Consider the following 27,261-nt stretch of genomic DNA (forward strand, 5'->3'; position numbering starts at 1 on the left):
GCGGCCTATAACCAGTGTACCACTGCAAGCTGCTGAAATGGCTGGGCCGAGCTTGGGGGGAGAGAGACTTGCACAATCATGTAATTGTTGTGTTTTTCAGTAACCAAGGTAACATCTCAACAGGTCGACTAGTGCCTAGGACTACACGTAGGCGATGGATCCGTGCAACAATTACATGCATTCACTCAGGGATAGCCAGGCCAGGGACAACACTACAAGAGCAAAGTAATCATAACTGTACTTGAATGCTTAGCACTCCATGTATGGGAATTGGCACCTCTCGCCATACCACGGCTGAATGCTAGCACAAAGCAAGATACAGCAAGAGCCTAGCACGAATAGTGTTCACTCTCCAAGTCCAAGGCAAGAGTGACTGTGTGGTATGTAGCACGAAGATACTTAAAGTCTTTGAAGTATGTGCATGGGAAATCCTAGACTGCATGCCTGTCACCGTGGTCACGACACTACTTCAAGTACTTGTACGTAGTCTGTTATGACACCGACTGACGAGTGACGTAACTACAGTGCTGGGAACTGAAATCCGACTCCCTAGCGGTGCACTAGCCGCGTTAGCGATTCGTACGAGACGCTAGGGGTCGGATTTCAGTTGCCAGCACTGTATTATCAAGAGTACATAACCTGATAACCCCCCTTGGGGTTATGTACTCTTGGCACACATACAGCAGCATGACTGGTCTAGGTCTACCTTTGATCTGATCTGATCACTTTGCGGTGTGCATAAAATAATACGTCTAAAATCTATCCTGTACAAAACACCACACGTAACCTCGTTTGTTTTTATCAGGAAGGCGTGATAGCTTTTGCGACTCCCATGCCCAGACCCAGCTACATAATATTGTAGGTTTTATTATTGTAGTGAACATTTTCTGCGAAGGACAGAAAGTCATTTTTCTTCTTGATATGAGCGCTAGTCAAGCCAGCTAGCCCAGTGCAGTAGCGTCTCTACCCGTACCGGCAGGCTATGGCCAGTTGTTGGCTGTCATCCTGTCATATTCTAGTGTCGAGATGGCCCAAGGGCCGAGAACGGTGCCTCGGCAATGAAGAACTGGAGGCATGACCAGCGCCTCTCCTTTTGGGGGCATAAACAGGAGAATTTCTTGTCACAACGCTCAGCTGAACAGCATAAATCTTCTGATTTGTTCTCATTCTGCGAGAGGGAGAACCGCACTACGACCTTTCTAGCGGTTATTTGCCTACACAACGGAGACAGTGTGTACTTTGGAGCGGTCCCTCAGGGTTTGACCGGTCGCTATGTTTGCTCGCATTGCGACGCTGCTCTGCGCCGCTGTTGCTTGTGCGACGGCAGCAAGCAATTGTCCAGTCGGCCATGACGCTGACTGTGCTCCGTACGACCTTAGATGTAAGTGGTCAACTACATGTACGCGGCTACGCTCAGCGCACAACGTACACTGATGAATGCGGCTTGCAGGGTTCTACTTCTAGCCAGGTCATCTGGGGAATTATCGATAAAATAAAATTTATACAATACAACACAAAAATTAATATTAATAGTAGGCCAGGGAGGGAGGGGAGGGGGGGGGGGGGGCAGGGGAACAGCTACCGCAGGGCGTAGCGTAGCCCTTTTCATTCTGCTTTGGAAGATCATGTGACGCAACATAGTGTACTGAATTCACCCTATTTATATTTTTGAAGCCAATGATACTGGCTCAGCCAGCTCTTTTTACTTGGAATTGTACCTGCAAACTGCACTCAGAAACGAGTCAAATTCAGCAGACTATACATCATTCTCCTTTCATCTTGAACTACATGACTGATTGTACTGTCGTGGACATGGAAATCCAGTCGTTTGACCGGGGCCGGCGTCCTCAGACTCAGTGCACATAGAACGTTGCATGCCATGCACGTGTTGATCCGATGCGACCAGCGCGCTACAACGCATAAAGTGAAGGTGCGTAGTCTACCACACGAGTACTCAAGGCTGCATGGCCAGCGCCCTGTGGCGGCTAGACGTGCGACCGGATTTCCATGTCCACGACAGTACTATCGGCTGCTTCTCACAAACGTTCTGCTGGAGGCTCTGACATTTTGACTTGCAAACAAACATGCTTCTTTTCCTCGAATGGCAGGGAGCAGCACGTTAGTTGGAAGAAAAACAGCACAGTGTAGTCACTTCACACTCAGCCTGGAGCAGTAAAACACCGGTAGTACTCCCTGCTTCACACTCAGCCTAGTGATCATCACGTGGTGTATTAGCAGTCAAGCTGGACTGGAGAAGTATCGCATGCCGAATAGGGCAAGGTGTCTGGGAAGCGCCAATGACCGAAGAACCAGGGCCGTAGCACCCAGTTTCGCCAGTCTGGCTGTGGCTTGGCCTTCCAAATTGGCCCGCTCCATCCGGGTACACCGGCTGTACATGCAGATCTAGGGTGGAAAATCGGACAGTCCATGGTTGAAATACTGTTCATTTCTGGTCATGTATCCCATATGGGCCGGACCACCTGCAATCCAGGTGCTACAGGCCTGACTGACGGAACAACTATCCCGAGTCTCACTGTAACAATGGTGTGTCGCCTGATGGCTGATGCTAGCTGGTGGCTCATGAATACCAATTGTTCTTCTGCTCTCTCGTTCTTGCTTTACTCTGCACCAGGTCAGCACTTGTCCGGTGTACCGGCGATCGACGTTCGCAAACCGGTCTTCACGTGGAAGATTCCGGTCATAGGACGCGGTGTGTCACAGGAGTCCTATCGTGTTGTGGTGTCGGCCGATAGAGCAGTTGTCGCTGCTACTAGTCTGGAGACTGGCAAGGCTTTTGAGAAAGACAGTCGGGTCTTGTGGGACAGGTAACCATCATGCGTGTGTGTGTTGATAGTAGTCAGAGTCACTCGCGCTGCTTGTTTCTTCGATGTTTTCCTTTTCTGGTTAGTTGTGGTTCCTTCCGTGATGGATGGGTAGTTTTCTTTCTCTCTTGTTTTCAGCTGTATCATATATTTTCCTGCAATGTAAATATCACCAAACTGAGTTGTGTGAGCCTAGTCGGTTGGATCAAACATGACATGCACCACAGATAGTACGGTGTTTTGGTGCTGAAAGTCTGGAGTCCGTTTGCCCCTTCACTCAAGTCCCTTCACTCATTTGTAGGTCAATGTTTAACATTACAACAATGTCATTGTTCTTAGCATGCAGCTATGCACTGCAGAGTTTCCCCTAAACTGACTGAACACGCCAATGTACAATAAAACCTGTTTTAGGCGACCACCCCACGGTGCAAGCAAAGGCGGTCGTTAAAGCCAGGTGGTCTTTAGAACCAGGTCCTACAGTGTCTGTGTACGTGTAACGAGAACTGCCGGTGCATGGAAAACGGTTGTTAAGAGCAGGTGGTCGGTAAACCCAGAGGTCGCTTACACCAGGTTTTGCTGTATTATGTATATCACGTGTTGTCGTTGTGCAGTGGATTGGTTTCTAGCTCGGAGAATTACAATGTGATCTACGATGGTCAAGACCTGCAGTCAAGAACCACTTACTATTGGAAGGTAATCTCACCTCCTACAACTTCTATTGCATACGGCACTGCTAATTATTGTACAGACATGCCAACCCAAATCCCATTTCCCGCCGAATTAGGATTGGGTTTTGATCCTAATACGACCCGAATCAGATTTGAAAAAGCCAGAAATCAGTTATTTATGAATGGACTGAAGCGTAGTGCATCTACGTGCAATCATAATCTCACCTCCTACAACTTCTGTTGCATACGGCAGTGCTAATTGTACAGACATGCCAATCCAAATCCCATTTCCCCACCGAATTAGGATTGGGTTTGATCCTAATACGGCCCGAATCAGATTTGAAAAGGCCAGAAATCAATTTTTTGTGAATGGACTGAAGCATAGTGCAGCTACGTGCAATCATGATCATGCCCGATTAATATTTCAGTTCACGTCTATGGGAAACGCTTGGCAACATTCGTTGTGAAGAGAAAGTTGACTTGAGCTCAAGTTGTTTGGCCCATTGCTCGACCGTTGCTCCACTGCCGTCAGCTTCTGTTCTTCTGCCGCTGCGATGACTTTCATGGCCGTCAGACTTTGTTCTACAATTACCAGTTTTTGCTCCAACGGCGCCATTTCGTGTGTGTGTGTGTGTGTGTGTGTGTGTGTGTGTGTGTGTGTGTGTGTGTGTGTGTGTGTGTGCGTGTGCGCGTGTGTACATGTGTGTATGTGTGTGTGTGTGCTTGTGTCCTGCATATCAAACAACTGTGTGTATGTAGGTACAATGGTCTGGCCAGGATGGTGCGATGTCGGGAGAAAGTGACATTGCAGCATTCCATGTCGCCTTGCTCTCACAGGTCAGTAATCACTTCAGCATACAGCGAAACCTGTCTAAGCCAGACCGCTCAAGGGACCTACAAAATGTGGTCCCCGTGTACAGGTGGTCTCCTTATCCAGGGTCATTTGACTGGAAATACCATTCCTTGGCCCTGGTTGTAGTGGTCCTCTAGCACAGGTGGTCGGTCGCCTTATCAGAGTGGTCACCTTGACAGATTCGACTGTACAATCAAACCTCTTTAGGACGAATACCAAGGGACTGGTGGTATTTGAGTGCACTAACGGGAGTTCTTCTTATCCATATTTTATACCCAATGAATAGACAGTGATTCATCCAATAGAGTTATCAATACCGGTTCTTCTAAAGCGAACGTTTGTCTTATCCGTATTCTTCTTAACGAGATTTTCCAGTGCTGAAATTGAACAATTAAAAACAGATTCACGAAAACGATACCTTTCTACCTCGCTTCATTGCTCTAGGCAAGTGTGTGTACTGAATGTTCTGTGTGGTTCTTTGTCTCGCTATTTCAATCTCAGGCGGACTGGCTGGATGCATCGTGGATTGCCGCCCCCTTGGCCAAGACTGCACCACTTCTTACCACCACTATGTCCGTGCCTGTGGTAGGTTGATGATGATGTCTGACTTTACAAGTCCTTATTTCACACACAATATGAAAATGTACTTCCCAGTACAGCATACTTGGCTTAAGCAACCACTCCGTGGTGCGAGCGAAAGCAGTCGTAAAAGGAAGGTGGCCTTTACAATAAGGTTCTATACATTTTCGGCATACCGGATCGTGCACATACTTCTATGTACTCATATTGACAGGTGTTGGGCAAAAGACACTTTAAAAGAAGTCTTTCAGGCAGACGAAGCACCCATGCATTTTCAAACCTTTCACACCACATTCAAGTGCATGCAGTGCGCACCCTGCACTCTCACTCACGTGTCACTTCAGTTGACTGCATGCACTCGCTTCTGAGCACACTTCAACCCCTTAGCAGTCAGGTCTGCCACCTAGGATACTGGCAGTGTTCATGATGAGCCACCAGAAGATGAACCAGGTTGTGCTGTTTCTCGAGCGACTGCGCTGGACGAACTGCAGGCATAGCAGTAGCAGTAGCGTCCTCGGTGGATAATGGCACTGGTGTCGTGTTGCTCGGATGCATCACACGCTCGCGTTGTAATGCCGCGACGGGATTGACGTTGCGCACAGCAGTGAGGAATACTTCCGTGTTGAGATGCACTGCCTCCTTCCACACATCGATGACGGTTGACAGAAATAGTTCATCCGTAAAATTATCTCCCCCGGTGCAAGGATCTCTCGACACATTGGCAGCCGTGGCTTTCACCGCACGTCTCCTCCAGCAGCGGGTCGGCCAGTTCTTTCATCTTCCCGTACGTTAGCGTTGCACACAGCGTGGACTACATCTTTTGAAGACCCGGATGTACAGACCTGCGATGGGAGTAGCTGACAATGTTAGGCACAAGACGAGAGTAGGCAGTGTCCAATGTCAATGTTTTACGCTTCTCACAGATAAGCTACCAGAGATGCTGCATGACGACAAACGAGGGTTTGCGCGGTGACAGTGTCATGGCTAAGTGCCAGAACATAGTCATGTCATGTGACCATTGTAATGACCGACTCTCTTCACACGCCATGCCGCATCGTGCTCTCTCCATCAGCTCATCTTGGTCCATATCCAATCTGTCGAATCGAGCAGCCAGCAACTCACACAGGCTAGTTGCAGATCGCACCTCAGCACGTCGTAACTCAACACCCAAGACAAGATCCATCTTCACCTTCCACAGCGCATCAGGTATTCAAGCATTAGAAAGAAGCTTCCAGATTTGCCACAGCCTGCACTTCCAAACGCCAGCACATTCTTCTTTTTCGTTCCAATAGGCACGCTGCTAGCAACACGAGCCAGCAGTCCACATTCGGCGTCAACTGCACCTGCTTGATCCTTTGCACTATCGCTGCCAATGTCAGAGAAGATCTCGCTAAGCACAATGCCACGTGTCTTTGTGGACTTTCCATCCTGAGCTGCTCTGATAGCATTTAGCTGACGTGCTCTCTCAGATTCGGACGAAAAGAACGTCTCGCTCTTGAAAAGTGTTTCTACTTCATCCTTCGTCAGCAGAGTAAGATTGACAAAGAGCTCGCTCAATTCAATTTCCCTATCCGTTCCTAAACCTCCACTGATCTGCACACCACAATCCTTGACCGCATCATGCAATAGTTTCTGCGCCTTAAGGAAAGACGCTGATAATCTGAGGTCCTTCTACATCGTCCCGGGCAGCCCTTGTGGTCGCTGTATGCATTACGGCACTTGGTACACTAAAAGTCGGCCGCTGGTCGCGCAATGCAGGTGGTCGCTGTTTCCGGTGCAGTTTCTATGCCGAACTGTCGGTGCATGGAATACTTTCGTCAAAATCACGTGGTCGCCAATACCAGAGGTCACTTAACCCAGTTTGCACTGTACACATACCTGATTCACTGGCGTATAGTTTCAGCTTGTACTTAGTTTTCAACGATCATCGCTCGTTATGTCTTGTCTTATAAGATTGCTTTTTTTAAATATTGGACCACCCTTCCTCTGTGTGTGTGTGTGTGTTTGTGCGCATGTGCGTGTGTGCATGCGTGTCTGTGCACGTGCATGCACGCATGCGTGTGTTAACGTGTACTGTCTGGCAGGGTCTGGCTGAGAGTCACCTGTACGTCTCGGGTCTTGGCTGGTGCAGGGTCTCAGTCAACGGTATGTACACATTGGACAATGTGTGCTCTGTCAGCCATATGGCTCACCATTTTGCATGCTTTGTGAAAGTGCTTGTGGACGAGTTGTAGAAATCGCTGACCAATGTTCATAGACACATTCTTACTAAACGGTGGGTTAAACCAGGTAATATTCCGGTGTCAACTCCTTTGTTTCTTCTTTCTCCCACTTTTCCGTTCCTCCAAGAACTGGACGGTCTCATTGTATCCACGGTCTCTGAGTGCATTATTGTACAGCTGTGATGCGTCCTGGAATGAATGTCTCTTGATCCGTTGATATGTCCGTTAGTCGTCGGCTGATGGAAGAGGGCAAGTTCTGGATGATGATTGGTGGGTGGTTGGATTGGTGATGGGCGTATAGTGGCCGGTCATTGGGCTTCCGGTATGGACGTTATTTGCCGGTGTGTAGGTCCAGTGTAATGTCGAGGAAGTCGACTGATTTGAGGTTTGCCTGGATGGTGATTTTCAGTCCTAGGCTGTTGAAGATTTTGGTCATGTCCTTCCTGATCCTGTCAACCTCCGGTTCCGATACATTCCTGAACACTGCCAACCCATCGTCACTGTAGAGTCCAATGTCACTGCCGTTGTACACCTCACATAGTTTGGCAAGCGCTAGCGTACCGACCAACTCGCACACTTCAGCACCGTCATAGCATCACATTGTAACAGCAACTACTCCGCTTCCCTTCTTTTTTTTTTCTTTTTTTTTTTTTTTTACTATTGAACACTCACTGCATGATGAACTAAAATGAGGAGAAGAACTCGACACAATGGTACATATCCAGCAGGACGGAGTGGGTGGGACCTGTGAAGCTCAGCCGACCAAGGGTCTCGGCATCACAGCTGCACATGTGCACGAAAGGAAACAAAAATGGGGAGTGGAAGGGCGGGGAGGTGAGCAGGAGAGCCAGAACTCTAAGGGTAGGAAAGAGAGGAGGGAAACCAGGAAACTTGTTATTCCAAGCTATGAGTGCAAACAAGTACGCTCTTCATCCACTCTTTCCCGTGGCCGAATAGCAGAGATTTCCTTGCGTGGAGGATTGTTTCCTGATCCTCCGAGGACACTGATGTGAAGCCACTGGCAAACTGCAACGACATCCATAACAGCTCCTCTGAGATCGACGAGTAACTCCACGACATCCAAAGTCCAAAACATACAAAACGCAGTTTTGCTTGTCCTCCAGCAACCAGTCGATTACGGCGGATGTGCTCTTCCAGGCATTTGCTGGTAGCTGGCGCGGGACATCCTGGACTATCCTTTCCAGTATTGCCTTAGATATCTTTCCAACCTCGCTCTTTGCCGGATTGATGAGGCGTCATGGGCGGTTGTCTTTAAAATTGTCCTTGTGGTCTTTTAATGTCGCATACGCATCCTTTTTTGCAATACAATCCATTCTCTCGTCCAATCAACGGGCGTTGGCTATACTCCTAGCCTCTACGTTTATGTCATCGCATGTCTCTTCCGGTGCTTGCTTGTAGTTCTTGGTCACATTGTCACGCATCATTTTCTCGTAGCAGTCCTTGTTGAGGGCATACATGTTCCTTGTCTTGTCCTCGGCCACGAAGATGTCGCTTGTCTCCTGGATGTGAGCGATGTCATCCTTGAGCCGCCGCTGGAAGCTGTCCGTCGTCCTTTTGAACTCTACAATCTCCATCATCCTCAGCAGATCATCCTCAATAGGCTCAAATTCCTCGACCTGCGGTGGACATTTCCGGGACTTGAACCCGAAGTTATCCTGCTGTTGCTGCTCAGCCTCGTCACCTTGCCCTTTCATGAAGAATATCGCCCGCCAACGCATGCGCTTGATGAAGCTCTCCACCATTTCGATCAGCCTACTTCGAAGTAGTTGTATACTGGGCTGGCGACGAAAGGGGGATATTCTTCATCGAGTAATTCAGGTGTCCAGGCCAAAATCGGATGCTTGACCAGAAATGAACAGTATTGGCGAAGTTCCCCGGTGTGCACTGATTGGGTGGTGAATGTTTTTGAAATCTGTTGTCCGGTCATGACTGGAGCTACCTGACCGGGGTACTACAGTGCATTTCAAAACTATAGACGCGTAGGGTTTTTGAAATATTTCAAATTTGGCTGGGACTTTTTGAGAATAGTTTTCGGAATATTGCTCAGGATCGCTCCACAATTACTCTCATATAGTTTCTAAAGGATTGGATAACAGACACCCAATTTGGAAAAATTTATGCACAAAGTGATCACAGATTTTATGTGGTATAGATGCTGGCATAACGGTTTTTGCCTAGGTACGCGTCTATAGTTTTGAAATGGACTGTACAGCCCTGTAGTACCTGTACTGTAAAGCAGAAATTTTCGGTAGTGTAATATTTTCGGTATTCTCCAAAATCGGCGGTTCGGTGGAGGAGATTTTTGGTAAACCCGTTTTCCAGGTAAGTGCACCGTAAAGTCCGCTGCAAATGCCCACATCACAGCGAACGCCCACCCCAGCGGGTCCATACTATTTTTGTCTTTTTCAGGTCAATCTAGTTGTAGAAAGCTGGCATGAAGGTCGAATGAGTACGAGAACGACTGTAATGCCTACAAACTGCCTTTGTCTTACCAGGAGGCTCTGCAAAAGCGATTGTCATTTTCTTGCTGTGAAGAAAGCTTCGGTCGAGATTTCCTTTCATTCGATAAATGAGTCGTCTTTGTTCTTAGTTCGTTCTCCATGTGGTAATGCCGTAGACTCCATCTGGTTTTCAAATCATGAAATTTCTTCAGTGCCACGATGTCGCGCTTTTAGAACGGAACGGTGATTATTCTGACGAAGCGTCATTCAATGACTTGACCATTCGCAGTATTGCAGTTCTAAGTCAAACACTTTACAGGGGGGAGGGGGGGGGGGGGGAGGGATGTCACAGAAGTCAAAAGCTATACCTACAAAGTCGCTGCTAACTTGTTGAAAACTCTGAAGTGGTTGAGAAAAACCCTTGCCTTTGCGCGTTGCGTGATTTGGAAATGATGGCTTGAAACACCGTCAAAAATGTAGTTGGTTTGTGCAATACTCAGCTCTTCACTACTTTGTTATTCAGAGAAAACTCCCATTTGAATTTGCGAAATAAAACAACCAACATCATAAAATCGCTACTAGCTACCTCGTAGCTAGTGCCCAAAGACATTTTGAAACCAGGAAAGTGGACAAAGTTTACCGTAGCAAAGCGCTCTTCGCGCTACGGTGTGAGATGCACTTTCGTACAGTAGGGGTGACAGTGCATCGGGTCAGTGTGTACAGGCTAGCAGATCTCGCGAAAATGGGATGGGCATTTGCAGCGGACTTCGAAGTACAGTCTGTATCGGCTATACAGTGCATTTCAAAACTATAGACGCGTAGGGTTTTTGAAATATTTCAAATTTGGCTGGAACTTTTTGAGAATAGTTTTCGGAATATTGCTCAGGATCGCTCCACAATTACTCTCATATAGTTTCTAAAGGATTGGATAACAGACGCCCAATTTGGAAAAAATTATGCACAAAGTGATCACAGATTTTATGTGGTATAGATGCTGGCATAACGGTTTTTGCCTAGGTACGCGTCTATAGTTTTGAAATGGACTGTAGAGTGACCGGATATAAGAATATATCGGCTACAGTGATATTGGTACGAAATTATTATTATTATTAGACACAATCTCATAGCATGTGACAAGCATAGCTAATGCAGGGACAGAATCCCCTGAGACAAGGGCGTTGAGCCAGCCACGGCAATAGTAAGCTAGGAAAACAAAGCAAATATGAATTAAAGCAGAAAATGAATGGAAAATTGCAAAGAAAAACGATTAACGGAAGTGAGCACTATCAAAATTCGTGCATCACCCAGGTATTCGAGAATGTTCTTCGATGATAATTATTGCGTCTAGTTCAGTTGTGATAGTAGATCTTTAAACTGACCAATAGAAGAACAAGTTTTCAGACCGTATGGTAATGATAACCAATGAGAGTAGCCGGAAAACAAAGGGGACTTTAGATACTGGGCTGACTTAACAAGAGGCAGGATGAGCGCGTTACGGGTTGAGCTTGTCAAAGCAAAACGTGTTTTACCCAGTACAAGTATCACTATAACCAATATTATCGGATGTAATGATATACAGTGAGTATCGTTTATAAAGTGACCGGGTGTAACGATATACCGGCTATAATGATCGAACTCGCCAAAATCAAAATCAAATCACAAAAATACAGCTAAAATATCACTATACACACTATTATCGGCTATACCGATATATCGCTTATTGTGATGGGCTTCAGGAAGCAAACCATATCAAATGCACAGGAAAATATCGTATATACTGATCAAGAGTGATGATCACAAAACAATTGTTCTTCAAATTTAGTTTATTTCTTCCAAAACTGATCCAGTGTTGCCTGGATGCATCTGGCAGCAGACGTGATTGAGAGAAAATTCTTCCCTGTATGCTGTAAGCAGCCACATGTACACGTGGCTGCTTTTCATGCTTTTTCCAGCATGTACGCATCATTTCATGCACAGTCATGTGCCATGTGTCAGTCATACATGCAAATCGGATATAGTGATGCACCGGATATAGTGATAAATTATCGAAAATCAAAGGGGCACGTTATATCCACTATTTACTGTATCGGATATTATGATGGCAACAAAGAATCAAAACATGCATAACACACTATATTATTATCGGCTATAGTGATAACTTGTTGTTGTTGTTTGGCTTTATTTAAAGTGGAGTTCCAAACAGGCCTAAACCTAATGACAATGGTCCCACTGATAATAAGAGAAAAGAAAAATATATAATAATAAGCGGACAAACAGAACCAAGAAGAGGATACAGCTGTAGTTAGATAACTAATATGAGCACGGCAGCAGGGGAAAAAAAGTCACAAGCACGGCAACCGGGAAGAAAGGAGTGAGTGAGTGAGAGAGAGAGAGAGAGAGAGAGAGAGAGAGAGAGAGAGAGAGAGAGAGAGAGAGAGAGAGAGAGATAGAGAGGGAGAGGGAGAGGGAGAGAGAGAGAGAGGTAGTGAAGCAGATGAGTTCATCCTAGTTGACTTTAAAATACATGTAGCAATAATATCAAAGGCCCTATTTTTTAACTTTCTTCACGTTGCTTATTTTTATAGTGATACATGTACATGTACATAACAGAATTTTTTGTATGGAAATGCGGGCACTGTCAACTATGCAGCATGCTCATTTGTCAAAACGCCATGCTGGAAGTATTTCCTTGCCTTTCATGTGTCGATCGGAAAAAAGAAAAAAAATCGGTCGTATCGCATAAAATGATGCATCGGTTATAGTGATAAATCACGGAAATCAAAAGGGTACGCCATAGCCGATACAGACTGTACTAGTACCAAAATTTTCGGTGCGTTCTATTTTCGGTAAAAATCTCAGCACCGAAACTACTGAAAATATAACACCACCAAAAATTTCTGCTTTTACAGTAGTTTGGGAATGCACCGCGGTCTCATGATCGGTCAGTGAGTCAAACTAACTCGAATTTACAGTGAAAACAGGCTACCATCTCCTGTACTAGTGTATGGTGCTGGTCTTCACTCTGGTGTATTGAGCACTTTCAGTTTGAGCTGCACCGGCTGATCCTGCCCGCGGCTAACACTGATTGTGATTTGGGAATACAATGTTAATCTGGGGTGATGCAATGTTGGAGTACCTTGCCTTCCTGGCTGCCTTTGTGTGATACTGTAAAGCCCCAAACTATTATTCGTACCTCTATTGGATAAATCACTGTGTATTCACTTCGTATAAAATGTGGATAAGAAGAAGAACTCCCAGTATTGTGAACGAATACCATTGGTCCTTTGGTGTTCGTCCTAAAGAGGTGTGGCTGCATTGTGTAAATTGTGGCTAACCGTGACACCGGGAAACATGGTTGCACAATGCTAAGCAGCTGTCTGTTGTGTCCTATTCCGCTGTGTCCTCTTGGTCAGGTGCTGATGTTACCCCATTCGAGCTGGGACCAGGATGGACGACATACAAGTAAGTCATGAGGAAGCCAGTAAACTAAGGACCAAAATAGAAGGGTTTGATGTGAGTACCCGAGGACATACTTTGAAGTTCAGTAAAACTCCCCAGATCCGGACGTCCCTAATCCGAGCACGCTCGTTCACTGGGCACCTTTCTGACCCATCTAGAGTCACGAAAAATGGCATTTCAATGAAGAAAAAAGGCCCAAAAAACTATTGATTGGCAAAAAAAATTACTTGCATTCTGTAAGTACGTATGATCCGAGATACAGGCAATTCCTAGTTGCAGGCAGTGCTCGGTCCCAACCTGCCCGAACCTGGGAAGTTTTACTCTTCTTTAAAATAGGAGGTCAGGGTGACCCATGTTCGTTCTAGCACACTAGGGATGTGGGTCTTGGACCTCTTCTACCATTCACCCGTTCTACACTAACTTCCCTCTGATGCTAAACAATTGGGCTATCCCACCATCTAAATAACATGTAAAGAGAAAAGGACCTATAAGTTACCGGTTTTGCCTATCAGTCCACCAAGGTAACGAGATAACACATGTATACAGTCAGATAGTGCGACAACGAGGCACAACACTGACAAGGATATTGAGATATATCTGACTGCATATCTCGTTACTTTGGTGGACTGTTAGTCATAACTAGTAACTTATAATTATGTCCTTTTCTCTTTACATAATTAAAATTATGTAAAGAGAAAAGGATTAAAAATATTGGCTCAACATCCGAGTTTTTTCATGTAAATAACAAAACAGAAAGGTTCCAGGCTGTCTAATAGAACGCTCCATGCCCAAGGGCAGAGCTACTTACGACAAGAAGAAGAGAATGAAGATTGTTGCTATTGTCTGATGGTTACCTCCGGAATGAAAATCGGGAGATACCACACAATACAGTCAGACCTCGCTTAACCGCACACATCCGTTTTCCCGTGACAAAAATATCCGGATAGGCGAGGGAACCAGATAATCGAGCACTGGTTATGTTGGATGCATCATGTATGCTGTAAATCTGTAACCAGCTATTTTCTTCCGGATCTTCCGGATGGCGAGGGATCCGGATAAAAGAGGACCGGATAAGCGAGGTCTGACTGTATTCATCTTCTTGTTGCATCTTAATAGCAAGCGTGTGCCTCAGTGTCCCGGAGTCTATTCACCTTCTGCTGGCTGTGTGTGTGTGTGTTGCTCTGTGCATTGCAGCAAGAAAGTGACATACTCTGCAATCAACGTCACCCAACAACTTCAAGGTGCAAAAGCAGCCACCATCGCAGTCACTCTGGGTCTGGGTTGGAGAGATGCTGTGAGTTATTTAGGGTCGTCGCAAACGTTTTTCTGTCGTCCCTGAAACGAACATCGTTCATTTCGTACTTGGACCCCTCCCCTCCCTCTGAAACGAACACAGCTTGCTATGCTGGACGACGAAAATCGCATGCATGTACATGTCATATGTACAGTGGCGGTCGACTTGCAATTTTGGCTCGGGTACACACAACCAAAAACAAGCAAACAAACACACCACTGTTGTATCTGTGTGGAATGTCTTCTATTCTAGACTTCCCTAACCATCGTGCTAGCACGAGTTGCCGGTTTGTGTGATGTGTGATATGTGCGCTGTAGGTCTTTGCCTCCAAGGATGGCAAGTTTCCTGATGACAAGTACCCAAGAGTGCTTAGAATGCAGGTAATGTGCCATGCTCTCTTGCCTAAGGCTCTGCTAACTCTTTTTGTCCTTCTTTTGTTGTATTCTCTCTCCATCCCTCTCTCTCTTTCTCTCTCCCCCCTTCCTTCCTCCCTCCCTCCCTCCCTCCCATTCTCGCTCTCTCCTTTTCTCTCTATCTTTCTAAACATGTTTTGCTTTTGCTGTGGCTGTTCTCCTTTTCGGCACAACGTGTATCAGCGTTTCAACTGGAGTGAAATCTGCATGCTGCCTTGGTGTCTTGGTAGACGGGTTGCTAGTCTGGTCTGCCCCTGGAGGAGCAGGAGTCAAAAAATTAAATGCTGTGCTATGAACTATTCACAAGGTTGAGGGAAAGAGACAAACGGGAAAAGTCTGAAGAAAAAAATTGACTGTCACCACCAGGACTCGAACCAGGGACCCTCGCTTGTAGCCAGCGATGCTCTACCACTAAGCAATCGTGTAACCATCAGCCAAGCAGCGACCCGTTTAACATTTTCTTCAGACTTCGACTTTAAACACTATTGTCTTGTTTCGCTGACTGGTGCACTTCTACAGGTGTCAATGAAGCATGCAAATGGCTTGACACTCGTTGGTACTGACGAAAGCTGGACATGGCAGGAGACACCGATTATCTACGACTCTATGTACAATGGAGAGACGTACAGTAAGGCAGAGGAGCTCAATCTGAATGTTTTTCAACCTTACATGTGTGTTTGTGTGTGTGTGTGTGTGTGTGTGTGTGTGTGTGTGTGTGTGTGTGTGTGTGTGTGTGTGTGTGTGTGTGTGTGTGTGTGTGTGTGTGTGTGTGTGTGTGTGTGTGTGTGTGTGTGTGTGTGTGTGTGTGTGTGTGTGTGTGTGTGTGTGTGTGTGTGTGTGTGTGTGTGTGTGTGTGTGTGTGTGTGTGTGTGTGTGTGTGTGTGTGTGTGTGTGTGTGTGTGTGTGTGTGTGTGTGTGTGTGTGTGTGTGTGTGTGTGTGTGTGTGTGTGTGTGTGTGTGTGTGTGTGTGTGTGTGTGTGTGTGTACATGTGTGCGCGTGTGCGCGCGCTAGTGTGCACGTGCATGTGTGAGTGCATGTGTGTGTGCGGGCTGCATGCGTGGGTGTGCATGCATTTTGCATTCTGGACCAATGATGAATGGTTGCAAGTCTTACAAATTGTAGTCTCGGGTCAAGAAGACTGCTGTGAGTGGAGGTTAAAAAGTCGGCGCGGAGACAAGAAACCTAATATCGATGAAAGTAAAGCGAGCGCACTCACACCACGAGAACAATGGAACAATATGACCGTTATGATTTGAACGTCGTTTTCATGTGATCATCATCAGAAATTGTAATCACGCTGAGAGTTGCACAACCAAGGAAGTGGGGTATGAGTGTCGGCTCACTTTGCTTTCATCGATATGACGATGTTTGATAAATATGGTGGTAAAGACACACCTGGCAATATCAACCATACGTACAGCTGCAGTGGTGTTTTCAACTTGACATGATGATGTGACTAGCTATGGGTGGAGGTGCTAGGCCGCAATGAGTATGGCTAGTGCACCGTGACAGTTCACTTTTCCCGTGTTCATTGTGCTTCTAGATGCATCTCTGAAAGACCTTCCACAGCCGCTGAGAAACGTGAGTGAAATCATTGGAGTTGAGCATGTACCTCGACTTAGGCCTCAGCCTTTGGGGAATCCATAAATAAATAAATTTAAAAAATGCCACTGCTGCCCACAAATAGAGGTCCTACCGGTAGGACCCAAGATATCGCTCTGCAAAAGTGCCTCCAATTAAGAAGAATTTTCTAAGAACATTGCTGAGATGAAGTCTTTGTAAGTCAAAGCAATGGCACAAGAGGTAAGGCTATGTCCAGTGCATTGTATATGTGCAGTTTTAGTCATTTTCGAAATGGTTGCACATGCTATGGTCGGAGCGCTAGCAGCTATGTCAGACGTGAATTTTAAGCATGGCATATTGATCATGGTGAGGAGTCCCGGCATGTCTCAGCTTGCCCTGGAGGAGGTGGAGGAGTAGGTGGGGGTGGTGGTGGTCTATCCGAGGATTCCCGTTGGTGGTCTGACCAGCCGATATATTGTACTGGTGGACTTGTGCAACGAGAAACATGCTTCCAACCAGTACATGTACTTAGAATACAGCTCACTCTTGTTATCTCCCTGCCCAGTGATCATGTCAATGTTACTAGTTCTTACTAACTAAGTAAAAGTGGGGAGGCTTCCTGCAGTTTCGTAAACAGTTAAGTAGTAGAGCCCACACGCTCTCTTCCATTCACACTGCAACAGTTCAACTCATTTCACAATAATACAACGTTTCGGCAAATTGCCTTCATCAGGTTCACAATGATGTGCAAGCTCCCAAACCAGCATTGATAAAGGCCGTTGGAGAGACAGAACGATCACTAGAGACCCGTCTAAAGGAACATAATGGAGAAGCACTTTGAAGGACTCGTGACAAGCCTTGGGGTGACCACATGAGAAGCAAGCATTCGCGCAGGAGATTGAGGCTGCGAGATAGCGCCTTCACAGCAGTATCAGTCCTCGCTCGAGAAGGCGACTGAGCTAGCAGGAAATTGAGGGAGGCTGTGGAGATCAGAAATTTGGCTCCAAAGATAAATGCTAGCGCTGGGTGGTCATTGCTGTAATTTGTATCGCCACTCGTTTAGTGTCTGATTATCATGACATCGACGCTGAATAATGTGTTGTTTTGGTTTTACCTCAGCTGTAGTCCCCTCCACTGATAGTCGATGTTAGCGCTAGTATTAGCTGAACTCTTTTTCGCGCTGCTTCTCACACCCTCTTACTGACAGGGGAGTTGTTGGCCTTTATCAATGCTGGTTTGGGAGCTTGCGCATCATTGTGAACTTGATGAAGGCAATTTGCCGAAACGTTGTAATATTGTGAAATGAGTTGAACTGTTGCAGTGTGAATGGAAGAGAGCGTGTGGGCTCTACTACTTAAAGGGGAACTCCACGAAAAAATGAAAATTTGATAGCCTGTAGAGTTTCGGGCGCTGAGTCGAATGGTCTTGGTCCGAAGTCTCTACGAGAAAGCGTTCTTGAGATATTTCAATTTTAGCCACGCCCCATACCAATGTACGTGTGACGTCATTGTGGCATGGTGCGAAAATACTTGGATTTTGAATCTCACTTTCTTCAGGACGAAAGTCACTTCAGAAAGTAGCTTGCCAAGTCGCCTGAGCCGCTGCAATGCCAAATTGTTGTGTTGTTGATTGTGCCAGTATCACATCATCCTCCTGGGGTTAGTTTTCTCAGATTCCCAAAGGATGGAGACCTGGCAAAGCGCCGAGATGTTGCAATGCGTCGTGAAAATTTCAAGCCTATTTTCGCAGCACGAGCTATGTTTGCTCGCTGCATTTATGATCCAGAGGGACTTGAGAGCTGAGTTTTGACGAGTACGCCGTCCAGGAAAGCCCTCATCAGTGTACCAGTGCCCTCCGAACCGTGAGCCTCCAGCAAAGCGAACTCAACAAGCTGCAACTGAGAAAGCAGGGCGAGATACGTCCCATCAGGATCAGAAGAGTACATCACACCATCAACTCCGACTGCAGCTAGCTGATGAACGATATTACCCCAGTAACTTTGCGCATACCAGTACTCAAACTGTGCACATCTGTCATCAACTGGGACGCAAACAGACAGACCCCCAGCAAGTACGACGGTTACAGAACTGTTTGCTTGCGATGTGCAGGCAGCATGCACGACGAACTGTCTCACCAATCCTGCCAAACTGAACCAGTGTAAGTTGATTGCGTGGATATGTCTCTATTTATAACAGCTACCCTACTTCTAGGCATGGTTGCATGAATACCATATCACTCAGAGCAGTTGTTAGAAGTCTGGACAGCCTAGGAATAGTGCAAGCAAAGTGAAACAAAAAATTATTACACTCCGAGTTCCACGCTTGCGGGATCACCAGGCCAAAAAAATCCAATTTCGAACAAGGAATGGGTTCTGGTTGTATGCGAAAGAAAAGTAAGTGAAGACCTATTGTGCAAGGAATACAGTGGGAACTACACATATTATACACATGCACTCACACCATGCGCTTGCGCCTAAGGATAGTACATATGCTGTAGTAGTGGTGTACTTAGTGAAATGACTATGTGTACATCTAATGATGCCGCCATTCCACGCCAGAAGACAACAAACATCTGCTGAACATTTTTGCTCCCGTCTCTTATGGGCAACACAGGGAATGAAACGAACAATGCAATTGAGAACAAGAGTCGTCCTGTACGGTGAAGTTTCCATTTTCTCATACAGCAGTATATTGTCTAAGCAAGTGTTTTCTCCTCATTCTTTTTGCCATGCAGGTATATCACAGTGTCCTGCCAAACTACATTCTCAAACGCATTCGTTTCTCAATTCTGGGGATGATTGGACACGCACATCTCGCAGCTCTTGACGACGTCAATGTCAACCGTCTCCACAGCACAACCAAAAAGACCAATAATTATTTTCAAAACGAAACTCCGTCAAACCCACCCACCCACAAACGAAAACATTTCGTTTTGAAAATATTATTGGTAACCTTGGACGGCCCCTAAAGAAGACTGGTCAAATAGAAATTATACGACAGAAAGAGCTATGAGTATGTTGACAAGCTCATGTGTGAGGTGGTAGCGGTTGCAAATGGCAACCTCGATGTTCCTGCCTTGGAGAAGCGAGTTTCCCTGCCAAATTCCAGGTAGAAGCCTCCTGAGAAGGCTGAGGTGGTGCAGAATTTGGATATCTTTGCCTGATGGTATTCACAACGCAGGCTGGAAGACGACAACGAACGTGCTTGCCCAATTTGCCGTGTACATAGTGTGTACTGCCTGTGTGCCGCATAGCGTAGAGATCTACACAAACACAGAATGTCATATGGAATGTGTATGATGAGTGCTTCGTGCTTGAACATACCACATTGCTGTACCGTAATAATTATTAAAGTCAAATACTCATTTACTCTACATATGCGCTGTATTGCACCTACCGGTACCTACCTGCACTTTCAGTGCGCGCGCCATACTAATTTAGTGTCCACTGGTACAAAGATGGAGGGTCTTGTAGAATTTACCATAATTGCTGATTTCAAATTGAATTCCAATGATCTGGGGGATGAATACTGATTAGGACGCGTTCGATTGCCTACTAGTACAGAGATGTCTTGGTCAGAAAGTACAGATTTCTTACTCTCCTGCCAGAATTTGTGCATTATTTTGGTGTACACTTTCTTGACCCCACGCTTGTACGTTGCATGCCATGGTATACTAGAAAACGAGTTTATTGACAAAGTCTATCGCTTGAAACGATAAAGTATGGGTTCGGGTGTGATCAAATGCACCCATGGTGCTGATAAACTGTGTGCAGTGCTCTCTTCACCAACAGAACACTACCTACCATACTTTGTAGATCTCGTACCAATCCAAGGGAAAATGACAAAGACAAATGTGAGTCATGCATGAAAACTTGTGATAGCACTATAGTACAGAACAACGTTGTTCGTGCTATGCCTGACAACAATAACTGACAACAATAAGTTACACACAAAACATTACGCGCATCGATCCTCACAAGATAAGTCAAGACATACTCGGAGCAAAGAGAAATTTGTTTGTGTCATGCATGAAACTTGTGATAACTACCACTAGTACAATGTCTTTCTTGTGCGACGCCTGCTGTAGTGCGCCTGACAACAATAAATTTCCCCAAAAAAATAAGAATACTGAAGTGTATCATTTTTTTTTCTTTTTTTTCTACAAAATCCACATATCTCCAGACACTGGGGTGAATGATGGAGTGTGGTGGTGGGGCCCATTAAGCTCCGCCGACCAGAGGTCTCGGCTTCATAGCTCCATGGACGCACCAAAGGGATATTGGGTAGGGAGGATTAATTGAAAAAGAAAACAGAAGAAAGAAAATGGAAAGATTGTATTGCTCAGTGAGCAAAAGAATAAGTTGAGTATTGATGTGGACGCTGTTAGACTTTTAAATTCAAGAGGAGACTATCTGCGAGGAGAGATTACATGTATGTCCAAGCAGGGTAGGACACTGTACCCTCTTACTCGCGTATGCTATGAGTGGCCCAGTGCCAGTTCGTTCTGAGGAGATGGTGATAAGCTGCTGTCTTGAACTTTTGGATGTTCTTTGGGTGAAATGGGTGGGGAATGATAGAGGTAGGCAGCTGGTTCCAAATTGGGATGACGGGGTGGGGAAAGGCTCGGCTCACATTGTTCCGGGAATTGGCAGGAAGAACATTCTGTAACTGATGGGGATGCGCGGTGGACAGTCGTACAGCCTGGCGGGTGAGGCGTGTGGTCCTGGGTTGGTGTGTCGGGGGTGGAGCCATTCTCGAGAGAAGAGCGGGAGAATTATCGCAAAGGGCTTTATACAGGAGGCAGAGGGCAGCGATGGTGCGGCGAATTATGAGGCTAGGAAGCCAGCATTGCGGATGTATTGCCTTGATGGCTTGCTCCTGCACCCAGTCCAGCCGATTCAAGTGGGAAGGAGCTGCCCCCATCCAGACGATTGGGCAGTACTCCATAACCGGCCGGACAAAGGCTTTGTAGGCTCGAAGCCGGGCAGGAATAGTCAGCAAGTGAAATGCCTTGCGCAAGGCTCCAAGTATCTGCGTTGCTCGGACTACAACAGCTCGGATATGCTGGCTGAATTTTAGCTGATGGTCAAACGTGACGCCGAGTACTTTGATGGAGGGCTGCTCCTCGACAGGAGTTCTATTGAAGACAATGGGGGGTATTGGCCAGTCCCGACGATGGTGGGAAATTGTAAGGGCCTGAGATTTGGCTGGCTCGAACTGCACTTTCCAATCCGAGCCCCAACCGGATACTAGGTCGACAGCAGCCTGGAGTACTCTAGCGTTGTCAGGAACAGCACCGAGCGTTGCAATTTCGGCGTATAGGGTTGTGTCGTCGGCGAATGAGGCAAGGTTGGAGCCGATTGGGAGGTGGTCTTCCAGGTCGTTGACGTAGACCAAGAATAAGGTGGGGCCCAGGATACTGCCCTGTGGCACCCCAGCCTTAACTGGGCGTCTGGCTGATGTCTGGCCGGAGATGAGGACTTGAAGTGTGCGGTTGCAGAGGTAGTCTTGGAGCCACCGATGCAGGTCTCCCGAGATGCCATACACTCTAGCCTTGTGCAACACACCAGTGTGAAACACTCGGTCAAATGCTCCAGCAATGTCGATGGCCAGCACTCGAGAAGCTCCTTTATCTCCGGCAGTGTGCACCCACTGGTGGTGGAGAGCAGTCAGCAGGTCTGCTGCACTGTGGCCGCGACGGAAGCCAAATTGCCATTCTGACAGGACATGATTCGTCTCCATGAAGTTGCTCATTACCCTGTTGACTATGGTCTCCACAACTTTGGAGAGGATGCTCAGTAACGACACTGGTCGATAGTTTGATGGCGACGATTTAGACTGGCGCTTGTGGACTGGAACTACGTTTGCAACCTTCCACTGTTGTGGCTGAATGCCGGAGCGAAGACAGCATGTAAATAGTTTTGAAAGCGGCCGTGCCAATTCTGCAGAGCAAGCTTTCAAGACGCGGGCAGGTATCCCATCTGGACCAGTGGCCTTGGTGGGGTTGAGCTGGCGGAGAGTTCGCTCGACTGTGGTCTCACGAAACCGGACGGTGCAGAGGTTGCGATCAGTACGTGGTCGGACGTGAGGAAATGGAGCGGATAGGTCGTCTGCCCCTAAGCTGCATTTGTTGGCGAAGTGTTCGGCCATGCACTCTGCTTTGCTGCGGTTGGTGTCGTGCTCCGTACCATCGGTGCTGCGGAGAGTAGGTATTGATGGGCTGTTTCCGTGGCCAGAGGCCTTCTTGATGGTTCGCCACCATTCACCAGTCGCCATACAACCAGAGGCTAACTTCTGTGCCAGGCTTGCTGTGAATGCCTGCTTGGCAGTTGCCAGGCAATGGTTAGCTGAGTGCTTGGCGACATTGTAACGGGCTTGCAGCTGGGCACTTGACCGGTCGGCGCAGAGTCTCCTCCATGCTCTTTGTTTCTGTGCTACAGCCTCAGTGCATTCCGGTGTCCACCAAGAGGGGTTAGATGGTTTCATGCACAACTGCTTAGACGGTATGTATCGGCGCATTCCTTCCAGAATATTCTGGGTCAAGTGCATACACATTGCATCAGGATCATCACTGACAGTGGACTGCCAATCTGTTGTTCTAAAGAAGTGGCGGAGTCTGTCCCAGTCTGCGCGTTGGTAACGCCAGACAGTTCTGGTCACTGGTGGTTCCTCTGCCGTGCTTACATGAAAGTCAGCTAGGACACAGGCATGGTCAGAGTTTCCCAGAGGTGCTAAGGTATTGACTGTCGCATCTCCCGGTAGGTGAGTCATTATTAAGTCGAGTGGGTTAAGGCCCCTGGTGGGCTCATGCACGTGCTGCTCCAAGCAGTGAAACGCACACATGTCTTCAGTGTACACACCTGCATGAGTTGTCTTGGTGCTGCCGAGCCAATCCACGTTGTGTACGTTAAAATCTCCAGCCAATACCACATATTGACAAGATTTACGGGCCAGGTCTATGCCAGCACTGATGGCTTCAAGGGTACTGATGTCATTGTCGTGGCAGGAGCCAGAGCGATATGCAGCACACACAGCCACTGACTTCTTATCTACAGTTCTGACACTCGGCCATATTAGCTCCTCATTCCCGACCTGGATGTCATCGAGTTCTCGGAGGGCCAGACTGGCTTTAACCCAAACCGCAACTCCTCCTCCATGAGCTGTTCGATCCTTCCGCAGTGGGGAGTAGTACCCAGGCAAGGACAGTTCGGAATCAGTAGCCTTCTCAGGGGTTAGCTTGCTCTCTGTGACAATGGCAATGTCAGGTTGGTGAACGTGTACAGCATGGTGGAAGTCACCAAGTTTACTCAGTAGTCCAAATGTGTTCGTCAGCAGGATCCGAAAGGATCTAATTGGAGCTTTGAGCTTGAGTGTCGGAGGACTCGGAGAGAGCGTCACTGTGTGAGCCGGACAAAGTGTCCCCCCTTGGAGCGTCACTGAGAGTGTCACTGTGTGAGCCGGACAAGGTGTCCCCCTTCGGACGCTCACGGTGGCGCCAAACCCGCGCGTACAGTGGGCGAGGCCAAAAGTTTGGAGCAGTGGCGATTCCAAGGTCAGTCGCATCGATCATCAAGCGGGCAGACACTTTCCCATCGTCTGTGGTGTGTATACTGCACTGGTGAACCTTCACCGGTTTGTTCACTGCTGCAGAGCGTTGCTCAGTGAATTCCTTGACACTTTCTTCACTGCTATGTGAGTTCAAATTGCCCACATAGATTACGGCTTTCTTCACTCTGTGAGGTTCGTTTGATACCAGTTTCCACGTGTCGTCCGTGATTGGCTCTAGCTTCAGTGGCTTGGGCTTGACAGTGGGCCGCTCAATTGCCTGGGACTTGTCCTCATCCTCGGTTGACGTTTCATGGTCACTGGCAGGGTCACCCACGCTACGGGAAGTGCTACGGTGTTCGTCTGCATCAGTGGTACACGTGGCAGCCTGGCCTGCGCGAGTACGGGTACGCTTGCTGGTCCTTCCCGCTGTACTCTCCATCGTAGATCTACGCTGGCTGTGCTGGTTGTGGGCAACTGCTGGAGGAGTCAGGGGAGAAGCACTTGCTGCGACAATGGCGGACTCCCTGAGGGCGGCAACCTCCTCGTTCAGGCCTGCAATTTGCCTCGACAAATCATCGATCCTATTCTTTAGTCGTGTCTCGCGGTCTGCGGACTCCGTCACAAATGTTGCCAGCGTCTTTACTACGTCTAAAGTCGAAGACTCGATCCCGGGGAGGGAGCACAACAATTTTACCTCCGAATCCGTCAGCCCGCGAACGGCAGCTTTTGCTGGAGGCATGGCGGAGGTGGGCCAAAGCTATCCGATGTCTACCTAGTTTCCTACTACTACTACTACTACTATACCTAATGTTTGAAACCAGGCCGGCCTGATGCCGGTTTCCTGGCGAGAAACTGTGGGAGCGTCAGAGCGCGAAAACCTGCACCCTGCTCCAAAGTTTGAATACAACTTCGTATCATGCTGATTTGCGCTCCTCACAAGACAAGTCAAGGCAAACTAATTGAGGCTTACCTAATGTCAGACTCTTCTGTCACTGGCATTGGCGGCTTCTGCATGTCGAGATAACCTCGAAGAGCAGTGATGGGCACAGCCTAATGCAAGGATACGATCTCGTAATCTGCGAGGTCCGCTACGCAAGAAACCTTGGGCCGTCTTGTCGACAACAACGGCAGCATCCTACCAGCAAAATCATTCCAGCAGGCTGGGCATGGCTATACACTTTTGTCCACGCTCGCACCAGTCGGAGTCCCAAACGAATCGAGATTCTGGTGGCCAAGCTACTCGTCTTCTGTCGGACGCAGCTGCTGAAGCATCTTCTTCCTCAACATTTGTTACACGCGATGGCAGCTCCTCAGCAGAGTATCTGGGCTCCCTGCCCCAACCATACGCGGCGGTGGGCTGTTGGTCGTCCTCACTGGCCTCAGCATCGCTGCCTTCATTGCTGGGGACAGAGGATTGTTCGGAATCGCCCATCTTCCCTTGAAATACCAACTAAAATTAGTGCTTGTAGATTGGCGAAGAGAAACGACTTTGCCACAATGACGTAGGCAGCCCGTGATGATGTAACCAAATGGCCGCATGACGTCAGGGCGCGGCCCCCGTTTTTGCAATTTCAAAGTGAAATATCTCAAGAACGCTTCGTCGTAGAGGCTTCGGACCAGGACCATTCGACTCAGCGCCCGAAACTCTACAGGCTATCAAAGTTTCATTTTTTCGTGGAGTTCCCCTTTAACTGTTCTTAATAACTGTTCACCTAAGCAACCATATTTCGTCCTCCATTTTTTGCCCATGATTACATTGGCTCACCATCCGAGTTCAGAAATGTTCTGTGTGTTTGCTATACTGTTCAGGCATCAATGGTGACAGGTCCAGCGGGTGACATGATTGTCTCGCAGATACCACAAATCTTGGTAGGTACCCACTGTGCGATAAATGTTGTCGCTAGGGTTCGTTTGGAATGATCTTGGGGCTCGGGCAGAGTGTGGATGAGATTGTGTTGATGTGTTACAGCATTTGTCCACTCCTAAGTGTGTAACAACTGGCAGGCAAAAACACTCCTGTGCGTTCTTGTGCACAGACATAGTATTCTGTAGTCTTCGTCTGCCCAGTAATAATTTTCGGGTTTTGTGTTTGCGTCTGCTTCTGTGCACAGACTAACCGAACCGTTAAGCCGGTGAACATTTCGCAACCCCAGGTAAGCCCAGGCGCACAACTCCAAACGAATACGATGACATTTGTATAGCTCCACCAATTGGGAAGTTTCTATTGCCCAGGCATTGTCTAATGATGTGCATGCATGAAGTCTGCGTGTGTGTGTGTGTGTGTGTGTGTGTGTAAAAAATGAAAAAGACCAAAAAGTAGGGATTCACTGGCCAGTAAAGCCACTTCATAGCTGTATGGTGTAGACCAGGCTGAATAGTGGTGCTCAATTCTTCAGCCTTGCAAGCTGTTGAATGGTGCAATCCCAGCACAAGCTGCTATGGCTTCTGCTGTAGCATCGCTATCATCGCCTCTGGCGATGGGCGTCCAATGGTCCAATGGTCCAATGGTGTGTGTGTGTGTGTGTGTGTGTGTGTGCGTGCGTGCGTGCGTGCGTGTGTGCGTGTGTGTGTTGTCTGTTGTCTGTCAGCTCAGGAGAATGTGTGGGTTGTGGACTTTGGAGAGAACCTTTCTGGTCGTGTCAAGGTCTCCATCAAGAATGCATACTCATACGTCAACGTTCCCGTGACTTTCCAGTAAGCTAAGATTGTAACAAAATGATTTTTTACAAGATGGTCGTAACAAAAACATAAATAAATGCACGGGTTTCGCGTACTGGGCGGGTCAAGAACCGTCTTCCCGCTTCCACGGGATGCCACTACCCCATGGTCATGGTTGTTACAACTCTGGCAAAATATTTAGGAGCAACACTGTGTTGATCGAGAACATGGCCAACCTGCCTAGAACCTGGAGGAAGTCTACAAATCTTCTTTCTTTTTTTAAGGCTCCCCTTGGGTACAGGATTTGGGAATTGAATGAAACTAATCTGTGGAGCCCGATGATCCGAGCGTTCATCACTGAACATCAGGTTGAGGGATTGTAAAGGGAAATAGTCTGAAGAAAGAAGTGGACGGTCATCGCCAGGACTCGAACCAAAGACTTTAGCTATAGTACTTTGCTATAGTCTTTGGTTCGGTGAGAATTTTGTTTTGTATGCAAGATGCTGCTGCCTTACGACACATGCGGCGCCCCTACGACCAGAATGGTTACAGTATGGGTTGTACATACATGCAAGTGTTGTATTTGTACTACTCCGGAGGATGCACCGTTGCCTGATGATTGCGAAAGCATGAAACTTTAAATAGCCGGGCAAACAACTTACACAAAACAAGCCTTGAATACCCTTGTTGTTCAGTATATGTACTACACAGTTTTCTATC

The 27,261-nt window shown here is 47.3% G+C and overlaps 1 protein-coding gene across 3 annotated transcripts in view; it reads left to right on the forward strand.

Moving 5' to 3' along the window:
- The first annotated feature begins 22 nt into the window (after positions 1 to 22).
- LOC135830036 (alpha-L-rhamnosidase-like) overlaps positions 23 to 27,261 on the forward strand; it is a 60,124-nt gene continuing 32,885 nt past the window's right edge. For 2 of the 3 annotated variants that reach the window (XM_065342421.1, XM_065342420.1), the window contains exons 1-14: positions 974 to 1,381; positions 2,633 to 2,825; positions 3,434 to 3,515; positions 4,250 to 4,327; positions 4,845 to 4,928; positions 7,007 to 7,067; positions 13,020 to 13,068; positions 14,260 to 14,359; positions 14,677 to 14,739; positions 15,292 to 15,400; positions 16,317 to 16,354; positions 25,693 to 25,752; positions 25,995 to 26,036; positions 26,477 to 26,577. In XM_065342421.1, coding sequence (XP_065198493.1) covers positions 1,273 to 1,381; positions 2,633 to 2,825; positions 3,434 to 3,515; positions 4,250 to 4,327; positions 4,845 to 4,928; positions 7,007 to 7,067; positions 13,020 to 13,068; positions 14,260 to 14,359; positions 14,677 to 14,739; positions 15,292 to 15,400; positions 16,317 to 16,354; positions 25,693 to 25,752; positions 25,995 to 26,036; positions 26,477 to 26,577 — 1,169 coding nt within the window. In that variant the 5' untranslated portion in view covers positions 974 to 1,272. Of the gene's footprint in view, positions 81 to 973; positions 1,382 to 2,632; positions 2,826 to 3,433; positions 3,516 to 4,249; positions 4,328 to 4,844; positions 4,929 to 7,006; positions 7,068 to 13,019; positions 13,069 to 14,259; positions 14,360 to 14,676; positions 14,740 to 15,291; positions 15,401 to 16,316; positions 16,355 to 25,692; positions 25,753 to 25,994; positions 26,037 to 26,476; positions 26,578 to 27,261 lie in introns of those variants that run through there. The other variant, XM_065342422.1, reaches the window with a different exon arrangement.

Source organism: Sycon ciliatum, chromosome 13, assembly GCF_964019385.1.
Source record: "Sycon ciliatum chromosome 13, ocSycCili1.1, whole genome shotgun sequence".
NCBI lineage: Eukaryota > Metazoa > Porifera > Calcarea > Leucosolenida > Sycettidae > Sycon > Sycon ciliatum.